Below are 12,039 nucleotides of genomic sequence, written 5' to 3'. Positions count from 1 at the left end.
GGGCCAAGGGTAGACATAGTGAGTGCCATGCTGCTGAATACAGCATGGCCGACACCATCGCTGCCGGCATCAGCAAATGTGTATGCACTTTGCCGATGCTGGCTCCCTTAAGGGTTCATAGAAATCAAATAAGAGGTCCACCTTGAGAGTTTGACAGGTGCGTACAAGCCTCTAGTTACACCCAAGTACATGAGTGGTAATGTGCCCGAGGATTTGTGATGAATTTCAGGTGAGTTGTTCCCATGGAAGTGTGCTTATTTACTGAAGATGTATACTCCATTACAGGGCATGTGCTTTACATTACAGTGCATGTGTGGTTCATTATAAGAGGGCGTGTGCTGCATTACAGGGGACCTGTGCCCAAAGATGTGTGCTACATTACAGGGGATGTGTGACCAATTGCATGAACCTGATGGAAGAGAGAGCAGGAGGCGGTTATTAAGATGCTAGAAAATAGTAGTGAGCGGCATATTTTTAATGCACACTCATGCCTATGGTAATCTATCTTATATGAAAAATGAAACATCTGATCTGTCTATGTATATGGTTTGTAAGGGAAGCATTCAATATCCCGGCTGCCGTTATCCCGGCACTCAGCATACCGGCGCCGGTTTCCCGACCGACGGAATACCGACAACTATTCTCCCTCTTAAGGTGTCTACGACACCCCTGGAGGTAGAATAAGTAGCCACCGTGCCCACAAGGGGCTCTTTTGCACTCGCCCCACTGCCGGCATTCCGGCGTTCGGGATCCCGGCGCTGATATGCTGGGCGCCAGGATCCCGACAGCCGGGATATCGTAGTAGACCCGGTTTATAAGTCCCAAACTATATAACTGATTAAGGGCTAATTTAAGCGCAGCGTAATATGCTGCACCATATAATAAACTGTTAATAAATAATAAAATAAATACATTTTATGCTGTACGTACAGTAAGTAAATTTTATAAACAAGCTTCTCGCACAAAGCCGTACACGCTCTCTTGAGCGACACAAGCATACAGTGCTGTAGGTACTGCTTTCAGTCTCCCAAAATACATTTTCAAAAGTACAGTAAGCTCTACTGTACTCTAATTCAGCTCAAGTTTTTAATTGTTTTACTTTACTTATACTTGACATAATTTTCATTTACAGAAAGAAAAATAAATAAAATAATTTAACAAACTTGTTATTGTGTAGAAAATAGACCTAGAATGTCAGAGCCCCCCATGATCACTGATTTCTAGGTATAAAGGAAAGAAAATGATTGTCTTGTTTCACCGGCTACCTTTCACCATACAGTATACTGTAGTACTTGAGACATAAACAACCAGGAAACTGGTTCAACTACTCTTACTGTCACCAGGCACATGTCACGTCACCAGATCTCAGCTCTCTTAATTTGCAGTCTTGTGATCTTGCTCAATCTCTGGCTGTTTCACTTTTTTTAATCAAAGTGTCATTTTCCATGCAGCTAACTCTGTGTGATCATGTCTTGTTTCCTATGCTGTGGGTGTTGTGTCGAAGCCAGTAAGGAAGAGGTAGGAATAGTCTTATATTAGTGTTATAATAATCTATGTATACTCTGTGTAGTAAGATTCACAGTTAACCATGTAACTAACTACTAGCTAGAATGATCTTTGGACAGAGATTTTACAGGGGGAGAGAAGCAAACATACTTAAGGATGTTACTGTGATTAACACTTGATAGTACCAGAAAATAACTTCTAACAATCCTAATATGTTTACCATGACATCTGTGCCCTACTTATATGCAAATTATTTTATTTCCGGATAACAATATAACCCATTCTGTCTCACACCTACTTCCTGCTTTATTTTATCGGATTACCGTACTGCACCTGTGTGTGTACAGAACATAATAGCCACAGTACAATGCTGTATCTGCCTCCTCTGTAATATTACAGGTCACAGAAAATCAGAAAATATACAGATCACTTGTAGTTGTGCTCATTGACTTTTCAATCGAGATTGTTTATATGTTCTGTCCTTGTTTTGTGTTCTGTCCAATTTCCTGTATATATTGATTAGAGATGAGCAGTTCAAACTGCTTGGAATCCGAGCCGCTTCAAACATTGGTAATCCCAGTCCACCCAAGTCGAGGCCGAACGTCATCTTCCCAGCGTCGGATTCTCACGAGACTTGGATTTCATATGAGGCACCATGGCAGGACTCAATGCATGCTGCTGTTTGTTATATTACACTCTGCTGTTTTGGCTGTCCTGTGTCCAGACTCCAGACTTCACTAAGTGGCTGTGCAGTTTAGTGACAGTGTATATAGGGGTACGCTGCGCTATACTCTGCGGTTTTGGCTGTGCCGTGTCCAGACTCCAAACTTCTCTAAGTGGATGTGCAGTATAGTGACTGTATTGGGGCACACTGCGCTATACTCTGCTGTTTTGGCTGGCTGTGTCCATCCAGAGACTCTAGACTAATTGTGGCTGTGCAGTATAGTGACTGTGTATATATGGGCAGATTGCACGCTGCTGTGTGTTGCGCTGCTGTATTGGTTGTGCTTTACTCAAGTGCACTTTGTTACCATGCATCTATAAGTCCTGTGACCCATGCAGTTCAAACCGAGCTGCAAGCTTAAAAATAGAAAAATTATATATATATAATATATCTATTGTTTTTGTATTGGTTGGTTGGTTCGCTTTACTCAAGTGCACTTTGTTCACATGCATCTATAAGCCATGTGATCCACACAGTTCGAACTGAGATGCAAGTTTTAAAATAGAAAAATAACAAATATGTATCTATTGTTTTTGTACTGGTTGGTTGGTGCGCTTTACTCAAGTGCGCTTTGTTCATGTGCATCTATTTGTCCTGTTATATGCGCAGAGAAAAGCAACCAAATACTAGTGCAGCAGCTGCTGCCACCAGTCATGATGACGATGCTAGTTCAGGAATGTCATCTACTAAAGCTGATGCTCATTGGCATTGCGGGTCCAAGTCAGGGCATGTAAAACAAAAAAAAAAAACAATATAGAGTGTTAAAGAAAAAGACACCTTTTATAAAGGGAAGGTTTGTTGCAGAAAAACATAAAATTGGCAACATGCCATTCACCACAAAGCTCATGCCTTGGCCTTTATTTCTGAGTGGTGGTTCTGCAACTGTAAGTGAGGCATCTTCTTCTGCCTCTCATGACAATGCAAGAACTTTCCACTCAGTCTCTAGAAGAGCTGTCAAAAAAATTAAAACCACTCAGGCAGTAGAACAAACTGTGCGTTCAGAACCGTCAAATGTTCCTAAGGAAGGTTTAGTGGTGTTTACGTTAGGTATGTGTGAGTCTGACATTTCTCACACTGCCCACATATAGAAGCCTCTTTTAACTCCTTCCACCATTACTTCACCATCTGCACATGTGGAGAGCAGTACAAGTAAAGATGGTGACGAGGGCATAATAGAAATTTGCAACAGGATGAGGGGCATATGTGTGTACTACTACTGTCTGACACTGAGGGTGTTGATAATGTTGTTTGTGTAAGTCAGCCACCAGCCGCTGTAGTTTTGCCCATGATAAAATGAAAGCCACTGTTATGCCTGGGCATAAGATCAAAAAAGCCACAACTTGAGTGTGGGATTATTTTTACCCAAATCCTGACAATGTCTGTGAAGACATCTGCTCCATTTGTGAGGCCAAAGTTAGTAGAGGTATGCTCGTTAGCCATCTAGACACCTCCTCTGTGTTACGTCATTTGTGGCGAGTTCATGAAATTTATTTTACAAGATTATAATGTAATTAACACACTCATCATCAACCTCCTCATTAGTGACCGGATGCCCAAACAAAGGCCCTCATTGTCTTGTGGAGGCCCAAACAAAGCAATCACTTCAGCCACAAAAGTGTCAGTCCCTGTCGCTGAAGTGCTTGGTTTGTTAAAGTGGGCTTGTCCTTTTTAATATCCAACATAAGGGTGGAAGAAAGGTCACAAGGACAATTCCATATTGCACCAACATTCATTTCTGCCACTGCTGTGTGGCAATGTTTCATAGATGTGCTACTGCTCTGTGCCACTGCTCTGTTTCTGCCACTGCTCTGTTGCTTAGTAACCAACCATGTCTCTTCAGCCTTTGCCCAATAATGATGAAAACAATATCAAAAGCTGTGAGGTGTTCAAAATTGACTGAAAATTACTGGAAATTAATGTTATTGAGGTACCTGCACCTTATTGAGTCACTCCCAGCCTGTCTAGTGGCTGTCCATGCTGTATGCAGTGGTTACTATGGCAATCAGCTGGTGATCATAATAATGTGACTGGACCTTGTATTATTTAACATTTTTGGCAGCGTTGTCTTGAAATATATGTGATTCTTTTATCCTGATCGTCCCATCATCTTCCACACATGTTATGCCCCTAGTACTTTGCACTTCCACAACATTGACGAGCCAGAGACACTTATAAACATTAAAATGTTATAGACTGAAGGCTACTTACCTTGCGTCTTGTATCTTGGCCTCTCTGCATTGTCTCTGTAGATTCGCTAGAGCAGTAGATGCGAGTGGAGACCATTTTGCATTGCTGTACAAAGTAAATCTATACTATAAGAGGCCTAAATTCTACCCCCCTTAGAGCTCTCAGTGACTGCTAGATAAACATACAATGCATTCCCACCACCAATCACAGACACAGCCAGTACTGCCTGCACTGAGTCCACTGAGTACCTAGAGCCAGTATCACCCACCACTTGAGGCCAGTCCCCACCAGCAGCACCACACTCCCAACCAACACTCATGCCACCCCCACGCCTGTTGAGCCTCTCCCCCCACTTGTAGCACCATCGGGTCCCCTCTCTCCACTTACGGCACTTCAATCACCATCCAATCCCCAATTACAAAGAGAAGGATAGAGAAAAAGGACTAACAAAGATAGAAAAGGGAGGAAAGGAACACAGGTGTGTGTGTGTGTGTGGGGGGGGGGGGGGGGGCAGGTTGAAGATAGATGGAGCAAAAGGGTGGCAGAGATGATCATGGGGGAATAGTAGTAAAGAGAGATAGAAAGGGAGGAAGAGAGAGAGAGAGGAAGGGCTTGGTATAATACTGGGTAAGACAAGAATACAGTACAGTAGTAAGATAAAGGGGGGTGAGGGGTGTTGAGAGGAAACAAACCTGCAGGCCTGTAATACATGATAATTGGTGATATGTCCTATTGGTGTAAAACCTAGTAGGTTAATAGGCACCAGCTCAATTGTGAAATAGCGTTTAAGCCACATAGTGATCCTTAACCAGGCTTAAGGTTTAATGTGGAACAGCAGTAATAGTAGTAACAGTGGTAACAGGTACTCACACCTATGAGGAGCTAGGTGCTGCATGGGTTAGGCATGCACAGTGCCTCTTCCATTGGCCATCTTTGCAAAGTGCAGTAGCAATACTGGGGGGTGCGGGCCCAACCTGAGTGTCATCCTTTGAGGGGTGATACCAAAATGCTGACTCCCCCCCCAGTGTCAGGGAGCCAGGTGCTGCTCTGTAACATTATGTGCAGCATTCAGCTCCTGTCACAGGAGTAGGAGCCGGCAGTGCACACTGTGCAGGCAGACTAGTGTCCGGGGGCAGTCCAGCATATCTGGTAATGCTGGACATGTCCCCAGAGCAGGGCTGCCATCAGACATCGCAGGACGCGGGACTTACAAACCATTCCCCACCCCCACCCACCCCACATCCCTGTAACTCATATTTATAGCACTAATGTATAGTAATGAAAATGTTCAAATATATAAAAGTGTAATAAAGTATGGACCAATGTGCCCACACTGTGAATACTGTATATTAATAAAGCTAAACAGAGCATCATTTTAAGATAATTCCTTATGTAGTTGTAGTAGGTTGAACTACTGTCCCCTTCTGTCTCTCCAGCCCTGCACTGTGCATACAGCCCCATCCAGCCCCCTTCTGTCTCTCCAGTCCTGCACTGTGCATACAGCCCCAGCCAGCCCCCTTCTGTCTCTCCAGCCCAGCACTGTGCATACAGCCCCAGCCAGTCCCCTTCTGTCTCTCCAGCCCTGCACTGTGCATACAGCCCCATACAGCCCCCTTCTGTCTCTCCAGTCCTGCACTGTGCATACAGCCCCAGCCAGCCCCCTTGTCTCTCCAGCCCTGCACTGTGCATACTGCCCCAGCCAGCCCCCTTCTGTCTCTCCAGCCCTGCACTGTGCATACAGCCCCATACAGCCCCCTTCTGTCTTTCCAGCCCTGCACTGTGCATACAGCCCCATCCAGCCCCCTTCTGTCTCTCCAGTCCTGCAATGTGCATACAGCCCCTGACAGCCCCCTTCTGTCTCTCCAGCTCTGCACTGTGCATACAGCCCCAGCCAGCCCCCTTCTGTCTCTCCAGTCCTGCACAGCCCCCCTTCTGTCTCTCCAGCCCTGCACTGTGCATACAGCCCCATCCAGCCCCCTTCTGTCTCTCCAGTCCTGCACTGTGCATACAGCCCCAGCCAGCCCCCTTCTGTCTCTCCAGCCCAACACTGTGCATACAGCCCCAGCCTGCACCCTTCTGTCTCTCCAGCCCTGCACTGTGCATACAGCCCCATCCAGCCCCCTTCTGTCTCTCCAGTCCTGCACTGTGCATACAGCCGCAGCCAGCCCCCTTCTGTCTCTCCAGCCCTGCACTGTGCATACAGCCCCAGCCAGCCTCCTTCTGTCTCTCCAGTCTTGCACTGTGGGGGTAATTCAGAGTTGATTGCAGCAGCAAATTTGTTAGTAGTTGGGCAGCCACTTCTGTTTCTCCAGCCCTGCACTGTGCATACCGCCCCAGCCAGCCCCCTTCTGTCTCTCCAGTCCTGCACAGCCCCCTTCTGTCTCTCCAGCCCTGCACTGTGCATACAGCCCCATCCAGCCCCCTTCTGTCTCTCCAGTCCTGCACTGTGCTTACAGCCCCAGCCAGCCCCCTTCTGTCTCTCCAGCCCAGCACTGTGCATACAGCCCCAGCCAGCCCCCTTCTGTCTCTCCAGCCCTGCACTGTGCATACAGCCCCATCCAGCCCCCTTCTGTCTCTCCAGTCCTGCACTGTGCATACAGCCCCAGCCAGCCCCCTTCTGTCTCTCCAGCCCTGCACTGTGCATACAGCCCCATCAAGCCCCCTTCTGTCTCTCCAGTCCTGCACTGTGCATACAGCCCCAGCCAGCCCCCTTCTGTCTCTCCAGCCCTGCACTGTGCATACAGCCCCTGCCAGCCTCATTCTGTCTCTCCAGTCTTGCACTGTGTGTACATTCCCAGCCAGCCCCCTACTGTCTCTCCAGCCCTGCACTGTGCATACAGCCCCAGCCAGCCTCCTTCTGTCTCTCCAGTCTTGCACTGTGGGGGTAATTCAGAGTTGATTGCAGCAGCAAATTTGTTAGTAGTTGGGCAAAACCATGGGGGTCATTCTGACCTGATCGCACACTGCAGTTTATCGCAGCGGTGCGATCGGGTCAGAACTGCCGATGGCCGTCGGGCCGCTACGATCGCCTTTGCCTGATTGACAGGCAGAGACGGTCACTGGGCAGGGAGGGGGCGGAACGGTGGCATTTGGCCGCCATTTCGTGGTACAGGCGTGGCCAGACCGAACGTGGGGCGGGCCGCAGAGGCTGCGTGATGTCACACGCAGCCGCAGTGGGCCGGGGAGCGATGAGTAGCTCCCGGCCAGCACACTAAAGCTGTGCTGGTCGGGAGCTACTCTTGAAGTGCAAAGGCATCGCCGCTGTGCGATGCCTTTGCACTTCTGCGGGGGGCGGCACTGAAATGCGAGGCGGGATAGCCCTGTGCTGGGCAGTCCCCCCCGCATGTCTGTGTGAATGATCGTAACTGTGCTAAATTTAGCACAGCTACGATCATCTCGCAATGACACCCCATGTGCACTGCAGGTGAGACAGATATAACATGTGCAGAGAGAGTTAGATTTGGGTGGGTTATTTTGTTTCTGTGCAGGGTAAATACTGGCTGCTTTATTTTTACACTGCAATTTAGATTTCAGTTTGAACACACCCAACCTAAATCTAACTCTCTCTGCACATGTTATATCTGCCCCCCCCCCCCCCTGCAGTGCACATGGGGGGTCATTCCGAGTTGATCGCTAGCTGCATTTGTTCGCAGCGCAGCGATCAGGCTAAAAAATGGCAGTTCTGTGCATGTGTATGCGGTGCAATGCGCACACGCGAAGTACGGGCACAACGAACTATGTAGTTTTGCACAGTGTCTAGCGATGCATTTCAGTGGCACTGCTTGCCGCAGAGTGATTGACATGTAGTGGGCATTTCTGGGTGGCAACTGACCATTTTCAGGGAGTGTGCGGAAAAACGCAGGCGTGGCTGGGCGAACGCTGGGCAGGTTTGTGATTTTAAATCCGGAACTGAATAGTCTGAAGGTTTTGAGCTACTCTGAAACTACCCAAAAAATTTTTGTAGTCGCTCTGCGATACAACCGTTCGCACTTCTGCTAAGCTAAAATACACTCCCACTGGGCGGCGGCATAGCGTTTGCACGGCTGCTAAAAACTGCTAGCGAGCGATCAACTCGGAATGACCCCCATGGTTTTGCCCAACTGCTAACAAATTTGCTGCTGTGATTAACTCTGAATTAGGTCCTGTGTGTACAGCCCCAGCCAACCCCCTTCTGTCTCTCCAGCCCTGCACTGTGCATACAGCCCCAGCCAGCCCCCTTATGTCTCTCCAGTCTTGCACAGCAAGTCTCCTCATGATACAACACTTACACTTGCCTTCTTCTGGCTGCTCCTTATGCAGTGCAGCTCCTCTCTCTTACAGCAGCGGAGCATGACGCCATGTCATCACGCAATGGGAAGCATGGAAAATACCAAAAACGTAATTGTTCATTGTCATTGATGGCAGCAGTGGGTAGTAGGAGCCAGTGGTGGGGTTGGTGGTAGGACCAAAGCAGGCAGCAGGCCTAGGACAGCCAGTGGCGCAGAGAGAGGGGGGAGAAGGTACAAATTACCTTGGCCCAGGTCTAATAGAGGGGCCCAGTGGGGGTCCAGGTCCACGCCCCCTTTGATTAGGCCATGCCCCCTGAAAAGTACCTGGGCCCAGCAAGGCTCTCTACTGCCCTGGCTGGGAGGCATGCCATGCTCCTGTGAGTGCCATGCCCCTAAGAGGACAGGAGTGGCCATGACCTCAACATGCTGTGGTCACACCCCCTCCAGTGGGGACAGGAGGGCCCAGGAAGTTGTTGTACCGGGGTCCAGGATTTCTCTTGGCAGCCCTGAGGACAGCAGCCGGCAGTAGGAGCCAGTGGCCGTGGCTGGTGGTATAACTGGATCCTGCTGTAGGAGCAGACAGCAGACGGGCCCCATCTCTTTCTGAGGGTCTGGGCCAGGGACTAGAGTCACGGCAGTCTCTCCTGATTACGGCCCTGCCCTGCAGCATTGAAAAGGAGTGTGTAAGATCGTACTCCTCTCCAACAATAATATTTCTCTTACATCCTAGAGGATACTGGGGTCCACATTAGTACCATGGAGTGTAGACGGGTCCAATAGGAGTGCACTGGCTCCTCCCTCTATGCCCCTCCTACCAGACTCAGTTTAGAAAATGTGCCCGCAGGAGTCGGTCACGCTTTGGAGAGCTCCTGAAGAGTTTTCTACTTTTATTTTCAATGCTTGTTATTTTCAGTCAGGGCTGTTTAGGCAACAGCCTGACTGCTTCGTGTGACATAGGGGGGAGAACGGCCCAACTTCCTGAGAGTTAATGGTCCCGTTTCTCTGCTGACAGGACACTGAGCTCCTAAGAGAGTTATTTGCATGCCACACCATGGTGCAGCGTACCCTCCTGCAGCACGTAGCCACCCCTAACAGAGCCTGAAGATTGAAAAGTGGTGAGTACAGCTAACCAGGACGCCGACGGGAATGGCGGCAATATGGTAGGAGTGCAGCTCTGAATGCAGGCTGTGCTCCAGGGAGGCCCAGAATGGCACATGCTGTGGCGGGTCCCGCTGTGAGGGGTGCGCTGGGCCACCCAAGATACCAACACTGGCCAAACACTGCTAACAAGCGTTTCTACACTTAGTTAGATAAAATTTACCTCAGGGTCAGTATAAAATATTGCGGGAAGCTGCGCGCCATTACAAGGGGCGGGGCTTCCCACTGAGCAGATCCAGCAGCTCTCCAGCGCCATTTCCCTCTGCAACTCAGACAAGCAGGTGCAGCTCCTCTAACAGGACCCCAAGTCTCCTCAGCGGTACCAGGGAGACTTAGGGAGGGGGGGGTGAGCAGTGTTAATATTATAAGCACTACTCCGGTGCTTAATTATTGCGACCCAGCTTAGTTTTTACTACTGCTAAAGGGACGCTGTGTGGCTGGCTCTGAATTCTGTGTCTCTCTAAGACCCTGCCTACATATACTGTGTTTTCACATATTTTGTGTGTGTGTGGGTGTCCCTTTACAATCATATCCAGGGACTGTGTTTCTGGTACAGCTGAATGTCTCTCATCCCCTGGGGACTCACTACCCTGTACTCAGGATAGTGTTCACTCCCAGTCCAGTGTTGGCTTCCATTAAAGGGATGATTTCAAATATTTCAACTAAGCTGGCTAATTATGAAAAGGAAACAATTCTTGCGGCAGTCTGTGGAGGACCTGATACATAGAGATTTAGCTCCCATGCCTGCACCCCAAGCTCTCGCCATTTGCCCACAAAAACGTTCTCTGGCCCAAATCATGCAGGGTGATACGGATCCTGATACATCAGATCCTGAGGAGGGTGAAGTAGATACGAGTGTGGGGGATGCCGTCCCGTCACAGGGAATACAGGCCCTCATTGAGGCTATCAGAACTGTCCTACATATTCCTGACAAGACAGATGAGGTTGAAGAGGAATCTTATTTTAATACTAAAAAGAAATCCTCGGCTACCTTTCCCGCTTCAAAGAAATTAAATGCCCCTTTTGAAGAAATGTGGGTAAACCCTGATAAAAAGTTTCATATCCCTAAGAGATTGATGTCTTCCTTTCCCTTTTTCTGCAGAGGATAGGAAGAAATGTAAAAACCAGCCGATTGTGGATGTATCTGTGTCCAGGTTGTTGCGTAAGATAGTCTTACCGGTTCCCGGGGCTGCGTCCTTATAAGACGCTGCTGACCGCAAGATTGAGACCACTCTCAAGTCTTTATACACATCGACTGGGGTGGCCCAGAGACCCACTATTGCTTGTGCATGGATAACTAGGGCCATTGCTAAATGGTCAGCTAATCTAATTGACAGTTTACATTCTTTAACCAGGGACAATATTGTTTTACTCCTGCAGCATATTCAGGTTTCTGCTAACTTTATGGTGGAGGCCATCAAAGAAATTGGTCTACTCAACGCACGCACCTCTGACATGGCAGTGTCAGCACGCAGGGGCTTGTGATTACGCCAGTGGACTGCGTACTGCAGGTAAGGCATGGAAAGTCTACTATTCATGGGTGAGGCTCTGTTTGGAGATGAACTGGATACGTGGATATCCAAGGCTACGGCGGGTAAGTCTACATACCTTCCTTCCACAGCAACACCAGCTAGGAAAACCTACTCTGCTCCAACTCTGCAGTCCTTTCGGACAGCAAATTTAAAGGCAATTCCAAGGGTTCTTCTACAACCTTCGAAGGGAATAGAGGTAAACCCAGAATACCCGCTGCTGCAGGTTCTCAGGAACAGGTCTTCGGGTCTGCTTACTCAAAGCCCTCAGCATGACGGTGGTGCACACTGCCTGGAAGACAGGCAGGTGGGAGCCAGGTTGCGTTATTTCAGTCACATTTGGGCAACATCATGCCATGATCCCTGGGTCAAAGATCTTATCAGACAGGGTTACAGATGGAGTTTCAGGAGCTCCCACCTCTCAGATTCTTCAAATAAGGCTTACCAGCTTCTCCAGAAGCAAGTTTGACCTTACAGGCAGCAATTCAGCAACTGGTACAGGCCCAGGTCATTGTTCCAGTTCCAATTCACCTACAATACAAAGGATTTTATTCCAGCCTATTTGTGGTACCAAAACTGGATGGTTCGGTAAGGCCCATTTTAAACCTCACATCACTGAACCCGTACTTACGGGTGTTCAAATTCAAGATGGAGTCTCTGAGAGCTG

The 12,039-nt window shown here is 48.5% G+C and overlaps 1 protein-coding gene across 1 annotated transcript in view; it reads left to right on the top strand.

The window, feature by feature from the left end:
* The first annotated feature begins 1,369 nt into the window (after positions 1-1,369).
* LOC135056233 (uncharacterized) overlaps positions 1,370-12,039 on the top strand; it is a 50,864-nt gene continuing 40,194 nt past the window's right edge. Inside the window, exon 1 of the mRNA XM_063961145.1 lies at positions 1,370-1,518. Within this exon, the coding sequence (XP_063817215.1) occupies positions 1,468-1,518 (51 nt within the window). The 5' untranslated portion in view covers positions 1,370-1,467. The remainder of the gene's footprint in view (positions 1,519-12,039) is intronic.

Source organism: Pseudophryne corroboree, chromosome 3 (genome assembly GCF_028390025.1).
Source record: "Pseudophryne corroboree isolate aPseCor3 chromosome 3, aPseCor3.hap2, whole genome shotgun sequence".
NCBI lineage: Eukaryota > Metazoa > Chordata > Amphibia > Anura > Myobatrachidae > Pseudophryne > Pseudophryne corroboree.
The sequence above is the reverse complement of the archived record's forward strand: the minus strand, read 5'-3'. Positions and strand labels throughout refer to the sequence as shown.